General features: G+C 38.5%; 1 protein-coding gene across 2 annotated transcripts in view; it reads left to right on the top strand.

Annotated features, from left to right (window-relative positions):
- LOC150087065 (serine/threonine-protein kinase PLK2-like) overlaps window positions 1–18,599 on the top strand; it is a 387,915-nt gene that overhangs the window by 163,986 nt on the left and 205,330 nt on the right. For both annotated transcript variants that reach the window (XM_090372931.1, XM_090372930.1), the window contains one exon: window positions 4,953–5,060. In XM_090372931.1, coding sequence (XP_090229057.1) covers window positions 5,052–5,060 — 9 coding nt within the window. In that variant the 5' untranslated portion in view covers window positions 4,953–5,051. The remainder of the gene's footprint in view (window positions 1–4,952; window positions 5,061–18,599) is intronic.

Raw genomic sequence — 18,599 nt, forward strand, 5'->3', positions numbered from 1 at the left:
CCTAAATACTCCTTGGTAATAAAACAAAAAAAAAAAAAAAAACCACCATGGGTGAAATAATTGGCGGATAAGTGTTTTTTTTATATACTGTGTGTGTGTGTGTGTGTGTGTGTGTGTATATATATATATATATATATATATATAATTTTTTTAATTTTTTTTTTTTTTTAATGGCAGGATCATTGCGTAGTTAGCATTTGTCCGATTTTACGAAATCAGCGGGTCCCAATTACACAAGTTGCCCCTCCCATTAGTGAGGGAGCCATTATATAATTGTCTCAAAAAGGAATAAACTCCAATATTTACCATTTTTCTACTCAGATGCTACAATGAACTAATAAGCATTTGGCAGACCAGCTGGGATAACTTTGAAACACCAGAAAAAACACCGTTACCAGAAAATTCGTTCCGGAGGTTTCTTTTACTGCAGCGAAAACTGTTGTCTGGGCTGTCATTGATCTTTGAATCCTTCTCCTTGGTCATGGGATATGCTTCCCTCAACAAGAATGCTTTTTCGGTTAGCATTATCTACAACAGATAGCTGTTTCTGCGGAGAAAAGAACTGGAAGCATCGCCTTCTTGAATATCCGCTGTACGAAGACATAACTCTTACATAGGCAGTACCAAACATAACTGAGCATCAACCGGATCTCCTACTCCGAACACCAGAAAATCTGTCAGCGCTGCAGACTTATGCTGCACAGGTCTTCGAGCGTAAAAGGCAAATCCACGCAGAAACAAGACACATTAGAAATACTCGTGCAACGAACTGGAAGTTCGCTGTGAAAATTTTTTTTTTTTTTTAGTTTTTGCGTTCTGCTTGGAATCGGTTACTCCAGTTCAGCTGGTAATTTTTTTTATTTTCTTTTGTCACGTTCTGCTGTTATTTTATTTTTTGTCACGTGCCCCAATATTTTATTTTTTTGCTAAATCTGTGATTTAGATATAGCCTTATTGATATGTATTATTTAATTTTTTATTACTTTTTTTTGGCAGTACCACTAGCTTTTTATTTTATTTTATTATTTATAGTATTTTTTTCTTTCCCTTGATAACCTGCACCATGGGTGGTCCCCCCCCCCCCCCAAGAGGATCCTGGCAACACTAGGTGGATGAGTTTCTAATTTGAGTGGTACGTGTTTTGCTGGGACTGGTTCACCACCCCGTGGTGTCGACGAATACCCAGAATCATCTCTCCAGGTGACTGATGCTTCTAGGTAGCCAAGCGCCAGACAACAGAACATGCACACTACTCACACAAACATGCACAAAGACATTATGGCCCTTTTACAGTGATTCTGTTCTTCAGTGACACGAGGCAGAGTTGAACAGCCATTCTAGGTGCCGCCCGTTACATATACACATGTGTACACTCTTTCCTTTTTTGCTTTAGAAAGGAGTTGATAGACTGCAATTAACGATTCTAAGAATCCTTAATTGTGCAGTTTTACTTCATAGAAACTGTTCCCGATGCAGGTGAGAGAAGTTTATTTAATATATAACTCAAACCTTTTGAAGTGTCTCCTCTCTATAGGATTCGGTGTCCAGGTATTCATCGTTGCATTCTCAAGCTCATTTTTAAAATCAGTATTATTCGTCCGCTTTACTTGCTAATACAGTATGGTGGAAAGGATTTCCACAGCAGTTCGAGATCATTCGCTAGCTATCCGCGGCACATTCAACGCTGTAATTCTGTAAGATCCAAAATCTTAAAAGTATAAATAAAGGTAATGATTTTTTAGTTAATTAGTTAGAAAATGTTTTATAACAATTTTCTAAATTCTTTGTGGTTAACTACAAAATCTAAAATAGGGCAAGTTAAGTGCTCGTACATCTAAATCCACGCAGACACTCAGTTGAAGCAGATTGCTAATTAGTCATGCAAAAGTGAGCAGGCACAGAACAATAACGGTTCTGAATGCAGGTGTACAGCAATGGAAAATAACTTAAGTCGAGTAAAAAACAATAGCGGATAAATAACAATACTCTTCTCCACTGGTGAAGTGTTATTTATTCGAGGTAGTACAATATCATGGCAACTCATTGTGAAGGCAGCCACAATATGAGATATAACCAAAACGATGCCAATTTAATTAAACTACTTTGGTAGATAGCTATGTTAAAATGATGCATTTACACTAACCTACATCAGTATTTACAATATACTAATAAATATCTATATTTATATTCATAAAGATATTCTTGACTTTATTCACAACACATTCATAAAGACATCGTACTTCGAACATTATTATGCTGCCCATATCAATGAGCAGTTTGCCTGGCCAAGGTCAGGCTCTTAAGGATCTGTCTTTGGTACCTCTGATCCTTCGCAAACCTGCAGAGGTTGCCGTCAATTGATTGGATTGTTGGGAGCATCTGCCTGTGGAGAAAACGGTCACTAAGTGGGCTGTTATAGTGGGCTGTGAGTACGGCTTACAGTACCGGGATCCCGGTCAATTTTTTTTCCGGTATTGAAATACCGGTATTGATACAAAAAATACCGGTTTTTCGGTACTAATTCAAAAAAATTGTTTATAATTTAATCACATGAAGGTTATAAAATCACCTATGTGATTATGTCTTTATGAATGTTCTCTCTCCATGGTTTAATGGCATAAATTGCTGAGCATCATATTAGACCATATGTTTAGTTTACAAAAACATTTTGCACCTGCATGATAAAATCATAAAACTCAATCTACAATTGTCTACCTCTGTAACCAATCTTGGGGTTTTAATCATATGCTCGGTCTCTTATATAAGGCTGCATACACATAGAACGCAGGTAGCTGCTTACCTGAAACCAGCAGCGAAATTCAGCTAAAGCTTCTCACTGGCTATGAACACACAGAAAGCAGCTGACCAGGGCAAAACTTTACCCCATTGCATACTGAGTAGCTGCACTGGCCAACTGCTTTGTGTGTGTTCATAGCCAATGAGAAGCTTAACCTGCTTATTGCTGCTGGTTTCTGGTAAGCAGCTACCTGCATTCTATGTGTAAGCACTCAAATTGTTTTGTACCTATGGTGCTGGTGTCTAGTTCTGGTACATTAAAAAGGTTCACCTTTAGAAAAAATTATCTGCTTAGTGATGCATGCTTTTAGCCATAAATCAAACATATAGTTTCAACAGCTGCACTTCACATCATAAATGGCTGCCAGATAATCTTCTGTGGATTTTGTTTCCATCTTCTTCACTCAAGAACAGTTATCTTTTCTGAATACGCTTTAAGTACTAAATGCGACCCTAAAATTGAAAAGAAATGCTGCTGGGACTACCTTGTTCAAATTTAGTGGGATCGTTGGTTCAGTACTTAATTGGTAACTTTTTATTTGCAAAAAAAAAAAATCACTAAAGTGGTTTTCCCAGTTTAGACATCCTTCTCACTGTGCATGGCCCACTTCGAGCTAAACTTGTGACTTTACTAACCTTTGTTTCTGTAGCCAAGAGGATTGGGAGCATGTCCTCTTTAATTGTCCATCAGTCTCTTATCTCTTCCACTTCATTTTCTCATGGGAATGAATTTTCTCTTCTTACATTAAAGGAAATATTTAACCATTTCCAGGACTTCATTTGCAAGACATTTACCCACCATAGTCTTTCTCAAGACTTCAGTGATTCCTTTGTCTGTCTTCCATCATCCCTGAAGGTCCCAGCTGAAGAAATTACCTGGACTACAATTCTACACTGCCAGCTACAACTGCATCTGCTGAATTCTGTTGAATCCTTTCTGGACCTTTTCTCTGCAATCACTGTTGCTGCCTTAGTGGTTCTGAGGCTGGATTATTGCTGGCACATGCTTGCTTATGCAGGATTCCTCTTTTTGCTTTTTTAACAGTTATTTCATTTTTGTCTGTTCTATCCTATCAGGTGTGTGCCGGGGGGGGTGCGTGCTGGCTTCAGGTTTCTGGATAGCAATTACATTTTGTTTTTGTTGAATAATCCTAGTTCATTTTGGGCATTCAATACGAAATTGTAAAGGTGGTTTACGGTACATACATAGTTGTGGCCCACTTCCCCACGGTGTAGAGACACTGGGCAGGCTTTCCAGGTGATCGCCTTCCTGGTGACTAAGTGGGGGGGGGCAAATACTTATCACATCACCTGCCCAATCTCATCCAGGTTAATGATGCTCATACTGACATTCAACCTCATTCATTGGAAGAAAATTATAAAAGCCGTTTGTCATCTAATGCCTTTTGTATGTTCAATAATGCAAAAGTGGTGAGTTGAAAGAGCAAAATCGTCAAACATGAATGAATATATACCTTGACAGTAGTGTTGGGAAGGGGGGGGGTCATGAATTGGCATGCAACATCTGTTACCATTTAAAATTATTGAAATCAAAGTAATTTAGAGTAAAAAGCATTTTAGGACCAAAAGCCTCAGGTTATGAAGAAGTTAACTGATGCACAAGTTAATATAAATACATTTCTGTATGTAGGCAACTAAGTAAAGAATTGGCATTTTATTATATCTTATATTGTGAATAGTCTCCTCCATTGGTGAAGTGTTACTTATTCGAAGTAGTGCAATATCACGGTAACTCATTGTTACCATATCTCACAATATGAGATATATACTAAAATGATGCCAATTCTTAACTACTTAGTAGTTGGCTGCATACAGAAATGATGTATTTACACTAACTTTTGTGTTAAAATCAAAGTGCATTATGTGGATTTCACCTGTATGACACTACCTTTCATGTGCTTTTAAACCAAGCATATGAAAAGTTAATGTAAATCAATTTTTTGCTTACTGTTTTTTTTTTAATTTGCTTTGTGACCATCTTACTGACTTTCCATCAATTTGGATTCGAAATAGAATCCAAGAGACTTGATCTAAGTTAAGGTGGAAAGGGTTTTTTTTTTTTTTTTACATAAAATAAAAGTAAATACGTAATGTTTTACCTGTACTTATTTTTATCCATTTGAATCCTTTTTTAGGGTGGATTTGCCAGGGTACATGAACTTACCGATCTGAAAACAAACAAGGTATATGCTGGTAAGATTATTCCGAAGTCAAGAATAACTAAACCTCACCAAATGGAAAAGGTTAGTTAAATGCCTACATTTCATATTTGTGAGAAGTATTTTCATGACTGAAGTTTTCTCCCTTGCAAACAAACACCAGTCATATATATATATATATATATATATAAGCATATGTGTATTCATATATGTAAGCGAGGTTAGAGCAGCAGTTCTCAATTAGCGTTACATGTCACACCAATGTGTTGTGAAAAGATAATGCCTAAAATTTGTAATAATAAGCTAGCTAATCTTGAACATATTTCAATGGATTACATGGCTGCCAACTCTTGTAAGTTATTTCCAGAAAAAACTTATTGGAAAGGGTGTCTTCTGGTTTTTCGATAAGTTTAGTTTTTTGGGTTTCTGGTAGAATTTTTATTTTCAAATATGCAGAGATATTAAATTTTCAGTCAATGTATCTGGGTATTTGAACCTGCTAAATTTTAACAATTTCTTTAAAAGTTGACATTAGGTGGGTCTGCATTTATCCTAAATGTAGTGACTACATTCTGGCAGAAAGGTAACTAGGATACGACAAATGTGGCCTTAGCTACAGGTGCCAAATGAAGTAAAAAACAAAACAAAAAAAGCCTGCATAATCACTGAATTTGGAATGTAAAAAATACCACTACAGTTCCTATTATCTACATTTATCTATTATAAATACTTTTTCTGTAATAATTTTATTATTTTATTTAGTAATATAGTTATAAAGAATGCCTTTTATTATGGGAAATTTCAATCTGCCCCTTATTGATGGGAGCAATTGGTAGAAAAACTCAATAGGGGACAATTTTAGCCATTTAAACTTGTCTGTATTGGGGGAAAGTACTAGGGGCAAGTATATTCTGCACCCAATCACCACTGCCACAGGCAGACTTGGTCAAATTCTTACTGGGGAAATCTTGTAGCAGCCTTATACTAGTGTTTATGGCCAAAATCACCAGCTCAGCCCACCAAAGTTTCCCCAGTAAGTCTTATGGCCAGTCTGCTTCTGTTTGCCACCCATAATCCAGATAATATCATAGGGTTGACAGTGAAGCAACCCTCAGTGGAGAGTAATCAGTGTTAAAGTCTGACTACTGGGATCCTGGTATTTAAAGGTAAGGACACGATCCCAATTTAGAAGAGAGGATTACTACATGCTATGATTGATACATGGCTTATAAAAGGGGATATCAAAAAGTTTGTACCCTGACTTAGATAAAACATCAGTAGGAAGATTCCATTTTTAATATAAGTTGTCTACATATTCAATAACTAACATGTGAAATTTCATTCCCGTAAGTGATCGTACACAAGAGGTGAAGCCCAGAATCTGAGGAAGGATGATGTGGTTGACAAAGTGGAGTATCGAGCAGTGATCAAGTTCCTGCATATGCAGGGCAAGGAAGTTCAAGAAATTGACAAAGAAATGAAAGCTGCGTATGGGCAGAATTGTCCATCCTATAACACTATAAAAAGTGGAAATGGGAGTTCCAGTGCGGCCATACAGTGTCTTTGAGCCAAGAGAAGGAAGTCCATCAACATCCACACACAGAGACTGTTGCAAAGGTTGAGCAGCTGGTGCGGAGTGTGACAGACGTGTGACAATTTATTTCATCACAAATGCAGTGGGAATTAGTTATAGGTCTGCCCACAGCATTTTAATGATCATCTGCACAGGTATATGGTGGAACCCTGGAGACAGTAATTAAAACAAACCTTGACCATCTGCATGTCTGTCTCTGCATCATGGATTCCAAGATTGCTGATGCTTTTTCAGAAGCAATGTCGAATGCAGTGTTCTTACAAACTGTTTTGGAGTTGAGAACTTTTCTCAACATTCTCTTGACCTAGCACTATCAGACTTGTTTCGAGAAATAAAGAAACCATTGCATGGACACTGCTTTGATTTGTCTCAGGAACTCACCAATGAAGTAGAATCGTGGTTTCAGGTAAGAGGTGCTTCTATGATCAAGGCATTAAACAACTGATCCATAGATGGGAGAAACGTGTTACTATATATGGAGAGTACAGGAATACCTCGCATAGCGTGGTTTCGAACAGCGCAGGTTTTGCTATAGCGCAGTTTACAAATTGAAAAAAATTAACTGCGTTACACACCAATACATCTGATACGTATGTATTATAATGCCAGCATGTAGGCTAATGCGTTATGGATTCAAGGCCATTCTGACTGGTTGTCGAAACTCCCATTATATACGGACTTTGCTAGCATTCATACATTAGTAAACACTCTAGATTCCGAGCGGTGAGGTCGTTGATTGTGCGTAAGCTGTACAAATATTTTTCGCTGTGTATTTTTATTAAAGATTATTTTTTAAAAATGTTACACCTTTATATGCAAATATGAGTGGAAAGAAGAAATGTATTGGGCTGAGTGTTCTTCTAGATCCAAACATCGAACGAGGTATGAAAGTAAGGCAGGCGTTGCAAAATGACATTCGATGTTATAAAGAGATGTATGCAGATAAAAAGAAGAAAAAACTGTGCAAACTAAGCTGATCAATTGTTTTTTTTAAATAAAAATACAGTACTTACGTCACTTGTATTCTTTTGGTACGTACATACTGCAATAAAAATAATTTCTAATGTACTTACTAGTATTTTTCATTTTTATCATTTTAGTTTTTTTTTTTTTTTTTTTTTTTTTGCAAGAACTTCGTGTGCATCAATTTATAGTAAACAAAACACCTATATATTTTTGAAACTATACCCATATAATCAAATTGTCGGAATGCATTACATTAAAATACATACTAATAATACCTCTATCAGTACGGTTTCGCATAGTACATTTTTTTGGCATGAATTAACTGGGCTACGCGAGGTATTCCTGTACATAGAAAAGGATTAAAGTTCTTGTGAAGTTTCACCTTTCTAGGGCTATTGTTTCTAGGTAAGGGTACTTTTTGATACCCCCCTTTTATCAAACTGGAAATGCAGTGTGTGGAGACAAAGAATATGCACTTCTAGGGTACTAGAGCTTGTCGCTCAGATTCTTATTGTATTTTTGTCTGTAGAGGTAGCAGTCTGATGTGCATGTTATGAGGGCTGTAAAACCCGGAATAACTTGCGGTTAAGCTCAACTCTACTCCTACCTCAAATTGGTCCAGTACCAATGAAGAAGACTAAAGAATTCTTCCAGTTGTTGATGGGACATGTGTTGTCTTATGTAAGGAGGTCCCCTAAACATTAGTTCATGATTCTCTGGGATGATATACAAAGCTCTTGTACATGGCAAAAAATGAGTATAGTGCTGTTTGCACAGTGTGTGTGTGTGTGTGTGTGTGTGTGTGTGTGTGTGTGTGTGTGTGTGTGTGTTAACTGTTTCTGGCCACTTAGCTACCAGGAAGTAATCACCAGGAAGGCTGCTTCTCTGTCCATGCCACGAGGAAGTGGGCCACAACTATACACATACTATACTAAATGTATCATTACCAGCACCCATAGGAAGAAGCTAAAGTTGTATGGGTGTAGCAGTCTCCGATACTCACACACTAGTGAAGACCACGAACAATCCCGCATCCACTGGAGATAGTGTTAATGCCAGTAGGTGCCCACAGTTCCCGAACCCAGGAAGGATCAAATCTGGGTACAATCAGGTGAAAATCCATTTCTAACAAGCTTGGAGACCAGTGAATCCTGCATAAAAGGCAGTTATGAAGTTTAACTCCACAATATGAGAGATGCCCGACTGTAACTAGTTATACACCATTGGGCATCTCTCATTGTGGAAGTAAAGTTGATAACTGGTTTGTTATCATTGCAACAGCAGGTTACCTGTCCACCCACTGATGAGAAGCCAATAAGCTTTGAAACAGTGCCATCTGGGTGGTGGTATTTGCTAAGAATAAGTAAGTCTTCTCCATTGGTGTGAAGTGTTACTTATTCGAGGTAGTGCAATATCATGGCAACTCAATTGTGAAGGTATTTACAATATGAGATATACTTAAATGAATCCAATTTGTAACCACTTTAGTAGGTTGCTGCATACTAAAGTGATGCCTTTGCACTGACTTGTACATCATTAAACTTGTACATGTGAGGCTTTGCCCTAAAATGCTTTTAGTCTGATAACTAGTTACACACCATCAGGCATCTCATTGTGGAGTTATACTTCATAACTGGATTAGCATTAGCATTAGTAGAGGCATATGATGCAAGAAAGCAAGCTTATTCAGCATCAGCCAAAAAAAAAAAAAAAAAACCCTCTCCCATTTCACCCCTCCGTTCGTTCGAAATACCTGTCCAGTTGAGCTTTAAATTTGTTTAGGCTATCAACTTCAACAACAAGTGATGGAAGTCGGTTCCACCAACCAACCACCCGCTGGCCAAAGGCAAATTTCCGCACATCTATCCGACATCCGTCCTTCCTCAATTTGAATTTATGCCCTCTGAGGTGATTATTCTGAGAAAGATGAAGAATCCCATTGGCATTGAGCATGCTCAAACCATTCAAAGCCTTATACACCTCTATCAGATCACCTCGCCGGTGCCTAGTCTCCAGACTCTGTAATTTGCAAAACTTAAGCCTTTCTTCGTAAGAGCAAAACTTTGTTCCATTTACTAATCTTGTTGCCCTTCTCTGTACCCGTTCCAGCAGCTCTACATCCTTCTTGAAATGAGGCCTCCAGACCTGTATACAGTACTCAAGATGTGGCCTAACCATTGCCTTATACAAGGGAATAATCACCTCCTTATCCCTGCTAGAAAAATTCCTGTATATCATTGACAAGACACCATGAGCTACTCTTGCAGCTCGTCTGCACTGCTCAGAAAACTTCATATCTGCCTGCACAATTACCCCCAGGTCCTTTTCATTCTCCACCACTGTCAGTGTAGTACCGCAGAGTTGATACATTGCTCTGGGGTTACTGTTACCCATATGTAGTACTTTACATTTGTCAATGTTAAACTTCATTTGCCACCTCTCAGCCCATCTGTTCAACCTTTCCAGATCCTGTTGCAGCAGCATAGCGTCAGTAGTGTCCTTAACGACCCTGCCAACCTTTGTATCATCTGCAAACTTAGACATTAAACTTGATATCCCATCATCAATATCATTCATAAACACCGAAAACAACAATGGACCCAACACTGAACCTTGAGGAACTCCACTAATAACATTAGTCCACGTTGAGCAGTGTCCATTGATTACCACTCTCTGTCTTCTGCCACTCAACCATCCCCTTATCCATAGCAGCAATTTGCCTCCAATGCCACACTGCTCCAATTTGTGCAGCAGCCTTCCATGTGCAACAGTATCAAAAGCCTTTCTAAGATCCAAATATATAATATCAAAGTTATTCCCTGCATCCAGTTCTTTTGTGACTACATCATAGTATCCAATCAAATTGGTCAGGCAAGACCTGCCCTTAACAAAACCATGCTGCGTCTGAGCTATAACTGAATTCTTGTCTAGATGATCCTGCAGTGCTTCTTTAACCAGTGCCTCCATTAATTTACCTGGAACAGAAGTTAAACTAACAGGTCTATAATTACTTGTGTCAGCCTTTGATCCTCCTTTGTGAATTGGGGTTACATTTGCACATCTCCAGTCTATGGGTACCTCCCCTGAGTCCAAAGAAGCTCTCATAATTATGGCTAGGGGTTTGCATACTTCCTTTGCTGCCTCCTTTAATATAACTGGATAGATCCCATCCACCCCAGGTGCCTTTTTTATGTTTATCCTCAACAATCTCTCCTCCACTTTCCTCTCAGTTATTACAAAATCATCCAGCTCACTGCCAATGTTTACTTTACCTACATCATTCTCCTTCCTGAATAACTCCTCATGCGTGAATGTAGATGCAAAATACTCGTTTAGATTGTTAGCCACCTGAGCAGGATCCTCAACTGTTGAACCATCAATATCCAGTGGACCAATCTGATTCATCCCTTTCCTTCTCGAGTTCAAGTATGTAAAGAACTCCTTTCTGTTTTTCTTTGCATCCTTTGCCAAGGATTTTTCGTAGTCTGCCTTTGCCTGCCTAATCTCCTTTGTGACTTGGTTACAGACCAACTTATATCTATCGTAGGCTTCCATGTCACCCATTGATTTGTATGTATCCCATGCATTTTTCTTCTCTGCCACATGTCTCATTAGTCCATCTGACAACCATTTAGGCCTAAACCTTGAACAATATTTCTTAGTTGGTATGTAAAGGCTGGTAGCCACCAAGATTAGTTCCTTGAATGCTTCCCATTTTGAGTTTGCTGTTGGTAACATCATCAGTTGGTCCCACTGTATAGAATTTAAATACTGTCTCAGACCATCACAGTCGCCTTTACGAAAACAAAAACCCTTCCCTTTACCTCTGATGGTAGTTACCTCCTTGAGTAAATCCCACTTCAACACACTGATCACTGCCACCTAGTGGTTCATTTATCTGCAGGTTCTTAATGCATGAAGAATCACTACTGATAATCAGATCAAGAGTATTGCTCCCTCTTGTTGCCTCACGAACATGCTGATGTAGAAAACAATCATCCAATAAATCCACAAAAGCCTTGCTAGTGTGCGAGTGACCAACCCACAAATTCCAGTCAATATCTGGGAAATTAAAATCCCCCATTATAAGACTCTCTGATTTACTGGCCCACTCTATTTCCCTGTACAATATATTATTATACTCATCAGAGTCATTAGGCCTATAGCACACTCCTACTCTCAATTTTGATTTCCCTATGCTTATGTCACACCAAACTGACTCGACACTGCCCTGTCCATCGATGTCAACTGGCTTCACTTCCTTTGACTTTATGTGTTTCTTAATTAATAGCATAACCCCTCCTCCCCTCCTATCCTGTCTATCCTTTCTATATACATTGTATTCCCCAAATTCCAGTTCCGCATTACTTATATCTGTGTGACACCACGTCTCTGATATCCCAACAATATCTGCCTTTGATGTTTTGAGCAATACCTCAAATTCATCAAATTTATTTACCAAACTCCTAGCATTGGTGTACACGCAGGTATACATGCACCTGTTTCTATTCTTAGCTACCCTAACACAACCCATGTGTTTACTTGTAACGCAATGACTACCAGCAGTCTCTGAAATATCCTGCATCTTGTTTTTCAGACTTCTGCTCATTTGAATAGAAGCAGTGCAAGAATCACTTCCACCTCTGCCAGTGGCTACTGTTAATCTATTAGTCCTTGTATCCCCCCCAACTAGCAGTTTTCCGACCCACCTAACACTGCCTCGACAGCATCAGCAAAAATTCTTGCACCCTTTCTATTTAAGTGTATCCCATCCCTGTAGAAGCAATCTCTCCTGTTAACAAGTACAGTCCAGGCTGAAAAAAATTCTACCCCTTGAGCCTTGCACAATCCCTCCAGGGCCGAATTGATCGACAAGGCTCTCATCATATACTCCCTCCTATCGTGTCTGGGCAGAATTGCAGACACTTTCAAGTTCAACCCTAATTCACGGCTTTTTTTCAACAGTGACCTGTACTTGCTAAGTAATTCCGCCGGTCTCCTACTCTTAATATCATTAGTGCCAACGTGTACAACTATATCACCCTTTGTGCCCTTAAAAGATGATATCCGCTCTACAACGTCATCAACCTTTGCCCCTGGCAGACATACCCTGGTCCTATTCCACCTATCCTTTTTACAAAGCATGTTCCCCGTTTCCCTGACAATAGTCACCAACAACTACTAGTTCCTGTGGGACCAGCGCATTCTGCCTAGGGGGCTGCCCCTGTGTTGCCTGATGACCAAGTGCAAGCTCTGGCGTTGATGTGGGCAGCTGAGAGCTTGATGGGGCCCCTCAACTTATTTCCTTCGAGGGCATCCACCCTGTCCTTCAAGGTCTCATAAAGGCCCATAACAACACTGAGTTGTCGCCCGATTTCCTTGCACTCCTTACATCGTGCACACACAAAGACATCCCCCTTGGCAGTATCATGTCCCGTACCCGACTGCTCCGCAAACATCAAGCAAACAGTGCATTTTAATAGACTGTGATTCAGAGGGCAACTGCCCCTCTCAGTTCTCCCCTGAACCACAGCACTCCCATTAGCTTGAGCCTTTTGCTTTGCTGCTCTGGTCAGAGTCATGATTCCAATTTAATTCAATAAAATTTAAAACAAAAATTAAATCCTTAAGTTATATCCCAAAACAGTTATGTTATTTATATATATATATATATATATACATTGCAAGATCAGGGTACCTGCCCGCCCACCGATGAAGCCAACTAGCTTCAAAAACAGCCATCTGGGGAGCCTATTAATCAGTTTCTGAGAATAGGTAACAGTCTTCTCTACTGGGGAAGCGCTGCCTATTCAAGGAGTTCGAGTTTTTCAGTGGTGTGAGTTGGAGTAACTTTCCCGTTCCTTCTTTGATGGCTTTTCTTCCTCTCCTGCTGTCACTTTCCTACATCTTTTTTGCTGTAATAAGTCTAATAGGGACAGTATGAGGATAAGAGTATATTATCCCATACCAGTTTTAAAGCGGTGCCATCTGGATGCTGGTAGTATTTGCCGAGAATAAGTAACAATAGTCTTCACCATTGGTGAAGTGTTACTTATTCGAGGTAGTGTAATATCATGGAAACTCGTTCTGAAAGTATTCACAACATGTGGTATACTTAAATGGTTCAAATTTGTAACCACTTTAGTAGGTTGCTGCATACTAAAATGATGCATTTGCACTAACCTGTACGTTGTGAGTTGGCACAATATTCTGGTAAGCCATTCCTTGAATGTAAAAAAAAAAAAAAATAAATAAATAAAATAAAAATAAAAAAATTTTCTTGTAGAAGCCATGACTTTTGTGCCATTTTGTGTTGCCGATGATGTAGACTTACGAACATCTTTGTTATTATTATTAGCCATATGGTGCAAGGATGACACACACACACACACACACACACACACACACAGGGAGAGAGACCTGCTCAGGATCCTGGGTGTGCCAAACCCATACATCACCAGATGTGAGCCCCTGTGGTATTTGTTTACTCTCTGGGCCAAAATGAAGCTGTCTTGTCTACCATTATAACATTGTGCAGAACCTCACCATCTGTTGTGGCTCCTGACAAACCTCCATATGAACTTGCGTGTTGCTCAGGTGTGAGTAGTCTTGGAACTTTGCATGCACAAACATATGTCATATGTAAATGGCATGGAGAATGCTGAATGTGCTTGCTACTGATATTCTCAACATCTTTGTCAATTTCCTTACTCTAAAATGACAATACAGGCAACCTCTGCATAACAGTACTTATACACCATGGTTTCGCTCTAACACGGTTTCAGAACTATAGGAAATCTTGAATAACACGGTGTTTTTGAGCTTTTGTGTTGGGAAACCCTGCTATCATGTTAGGTGTAATTTTCCTTTTTGTGAAACCCGCTGTTGACTTTCTGGTTATTGCCTTCATGATATTTTTCTAAAGCACATTTCTGGGTACCATAACACAATAAAACACTACCATAAAGCAATAAAAACAATTTGCAGTTTCCGGTTTATTGGTTGGTCTTTTCTGTTAGTGTAATCAATTATAAATGGGTAGTAAACTCGATCTTATTGCATTTGCAATAGTACCCATAGCTGGAATTCTGTGGGTTTTCACATTATTATGGTGAAATGCATTTCCCCTTCCATGAAATAATCAATCACATAAAAAACAAATTTTCAGAAACTCATTACTCCGTATCTCACTTGTGCATATTGTATTCTTTGTTATTATATAATTGCTTATCATTTTTTACTGTTTTAAAATTTACAACCAAAAAAAGTCAATGAACAGAAATATCAATTAGTATATACATATTACAGTATTTATTAATTAAGCTATGTATGTAAGCATAAACATATTTTTATTTTTGCCAACTGGAAAATATTCTTCCGAATTTCGTGTATCGTTTAAAGGGGGGGATCAGTTGTATTTTGTTTGGAGATCCTTGGGTTAGGTTCTGTGCTATTGAACTTGTGCTTGTTTGAGATCATAAAAAATTGATTTCGAAGCATGCAGTTCATAACTTTTAAAGAGAGTAGAAGATACAAGAAATCTAGATGCTGCAGAAGATTGTTCTTAGCAGCGACAAATAGGAAGAAAATTAAATGAACGTACATTATCTGACACAAGTATCACAGTTTGTAAGGTAAGACATTTGTTCAGTTATTACTATTTAAGTTACTGCTATTATAAAAATAAACTTAAAATATCAAGTTATTACTACTATAAAAGTTAGGTTTCCAATAGTTACATATATAAAAAAAAAAAAAAAAAAAATTTTGTTAGCTTCTGGAACGTAACTCCCTTTGCATACTGGTTCTTAGTCCCGTATAACACTGTTTCGCATTACATGAGATTTTTTTGTACGTATAACACCAAACTGCCGTGTTATAAGAGGGTTACCTGTATTCACAATTACAGAAGCAGGGTTTATGGTTTCTCTGGTGACAGCAGTGGTTGGAACTCCAGGACACTGTTGTTTAAATTATTAATATAGCAGTAGTGTTTAGGATTGCCGAAATTTTTTCCATCTTATTCTGATATTTGTTCCTTGTTTAGTAATACAAGGGAACCCTCTTGCACCATCAGTGATTGGAAGGATGGAGTGGAAGAAAATTGAAGTGATGATACCAAAATTAATTCAGCACTTAATTTTACTTATTTTCATTTTCTGTGTGAAATGAAATAAAGGAATTTATATAAACTTACACTAACCATTTTATTGTAACTATTATCATCTATAATAGAGTGTATGCCCTATCCCAGTCATGTGAGCATTGGTGGCAGTGAGTGAGCTGATGAACTGCAAAGAATTCTAATGAAGAAAGAAAGAACTTTGTTTATTCCTTTTTATGAATTTTAAACCAGTTCTTTAGAGTGGAAAGTAAACCAATTTGGAGAGAGACAGAGACAGACAGACACCTAATAAGCTGCATTTAAATATGATCAATATATTGGACTCCAGTTTTTGGCAAAATTGACAAGAGGTAGTACTGGCAAGGGTTAGAATTGTAAATAGTTTCATCATACTTGGATACTAGTAGAAGGAGAGCCTTCCTTATGCCTGCCTGTCCAACTGAGTTAATAAGTAAACTTCCCATATCTTGAACTCAGCTGAACATCTTTTCAATGATTCTGTGACTCACGACCTCTGACTTTCTCAGTCAATTGGGAATAAAGCAATGATGATGTGTTCAAGTTACCTAAAGAAAATTCAGGTGTATCCCTAAATATAACCTAAGACATGCTTTCGTGCTTCACTCCTCAAGTAACATGAGAATGGCAAGTCTTGGCCATAGTTGTCTTAGTATCATGCAGTCACATTAACTAGCTTTTGATGTGGACAAAGCAGTCATTTCTCTTTCAAACTCCTGAAGAAATTGCTACAAAAGCCAAAAGATATTGGTTGTACTTAATTTCATGACTACTGATGCACAGATGTAGTTGACTAAGAGCAAATTAGTATTTTTATTTTTTAAACATTGGAATTTTACAAGCTTTTTCTTCCCCTTTCAACAATAACTCATTTTTATTCCGATAAATTTTGCAGGCTGTGCTTGAGCTCTGGCCTAACCACACTTCAGCAAGTTTCGCTACTGATGCTTGGGTATTCCAAATTGTATTAGACATCAGGGTCGCATTTACACTTTTGGAGGCCCTGAAATTATGTGGCTCCAAAAGGTCAGGTTAAGTCAGTACAAAGTAAAAAAAAAAAAAAAAAAATGCTTCAAACGTTTATTTAAGTTAATCAAATTCATAAATATCTTTTAATTTATTGAAAAGTCTACATTTCTATAAAAGCTCATTTTAATAAAATAAAAATAAAACAGCATTGGTATATCTGTATTCCTCTTCTTTAATGCTGCCGAATGGCGTTTGCGACTTTGTTTTGATATTGTTCTCTGTCTAGCGCTGCGTGTAGAATTTGTGCTGTTGTCATGTGAAGCCAGGTGTTGATGTTATCTAGCCATGCCATTTTCGGTTTGCCTGGGCGTTTCTTGCCTTCGATCTTTCCCTCCAGGATGAGTGGTAGTAGGTGATATTTTTGTTGGTTCCTAGCAATGTGACCTAGGTATTTACATTTCCTGCTGATGATGGTTTTGAGCAGGTCCTGCAGGACCTGTACGTTGGTTATCTTGGCTGTCCACGGGATTTTCAGCATTCTTCGGTAGAGCCACATTTCGAAGGCCTGGAGCTTTTTTGTAGTGGCTGATGTTAGAGTCCAGGTTTCTACACCGTAGAGCAGTATTGGCCAGATGTAGCATTTCAATGTGCGTAATTTGAGCATGATGTTCAAGCTTCTGTCTTGGTGGAAAAGGGTTTTCCACCAAGTGGAAAACCCTTCAAACCTGAGGAGGGTTTTCCACTTGGTGAATGCCTGCCTGGCTTGTTCAATTCTGCTTTTGATTTCGGCCTCGTGGTTCAGCTGGTCATCAATGAGTACTCCGAGATACTTGAAGCGGTGTATTTGCTCTAATTTTTCATTGTTAATTTGATTGTGATTTTGCTTGCAGTCCTGCTGACCTTCATCACCTTTGTTTTCTTTTTGTTAATTTGTAGCCCCCATACTTGGTTTTCTATGTCCACTTCGTTCAAGATGGTCTGTAAATCTTGTTCTGAATCCGCTATTAGTGCTGTGTCATCGGCATATCTTAAGTTATTGATGTAGTGTCCGTTAACTTTTATGCCGATGTTCTTATCAGCCAGTGTTTGGTCGAAGATCATTTCCAAATAGATGTTAAAAAGAATGGGAGATAATGGGCAGCCTTGCCGGACGGCTTTTTTTATTGGAATTGGGTCTGTCAGGTCGTTGTCATAGCAAAGCCGGGCTGTTTGATTCCAGTAGAGAGTTGTAATAAAGTTGATATCGTTGTTTTCAAGCCCAAGTTTTCTCATTCGGTCAATTAGACGGTCGTGGTCTACTGAATCGAAGGCTTTCTCGTAATCAATAAAACATATATACACGTCTTTTTGATGTTCATAGCACCTTTGTAGCAATATTTGTAAACAGAAAATTGCTTCTCTGGTGCCTAGTCCCCTGCAGAATCCGAACTGTGTGTTTCCTAGTGCACTTTCGCACTTACATCTTATCCTTTGCTGAATCACCTTGAGGAAGACTTTTAGCACCTGGCTCATTAGACTGATCAGCCTGAAGTCTTCGCATTTCCGGCTGGTATCCTTTTTTTGGTAGGGCCACGAAGATGGATTGGAGCCATTCGGATGCAATGTCGTTGTTGTAGATTTGATCGAACCATTTTGTTAGTTGTTGGATGTTGCTGTAGTCTAGTTGTTTCAGCAGTTCCACATGAATCTGATCAGGTCCACAGGCCTTGCCTGGCTTTGTTATTCGGATGGCATGTTCCGCTTCAGATGTTAATATGTGGAGATTGTTTTCCTGTGTTTGTTGTTGCCTTTCTGCCGGTTTTCTGTTGGTGCCGAACAGATTGTATATATAGCTCTTCCAGGTGTCAAGTTTGGCTTGTTTGCTTAGTATAGGTTGATTGTTGTCCGTATATAAGCTTGGGATAGGAGCCGGTTTGTAGATGTTTCCAGCTTCTTTAAGCTTCTTGTGCAG

The sequence above is a fragment of the Mastigoproctus giganteus genome, chromosome 4 (assembly GCF_048544385.1).
Source record: "Mastigoproctus giganteus isolate SK-2022 chromosome 4, ASM4854438v1, whole genome shotgun sequence".
In the NCBI taxonomy this organism is placed as follows: Eukaryota; Metazoa; Arthropoda; class Arachnida; order Uropygi; family Thelyphonidae; genus Mastigoproctus; species Mastigoproctus giganteus.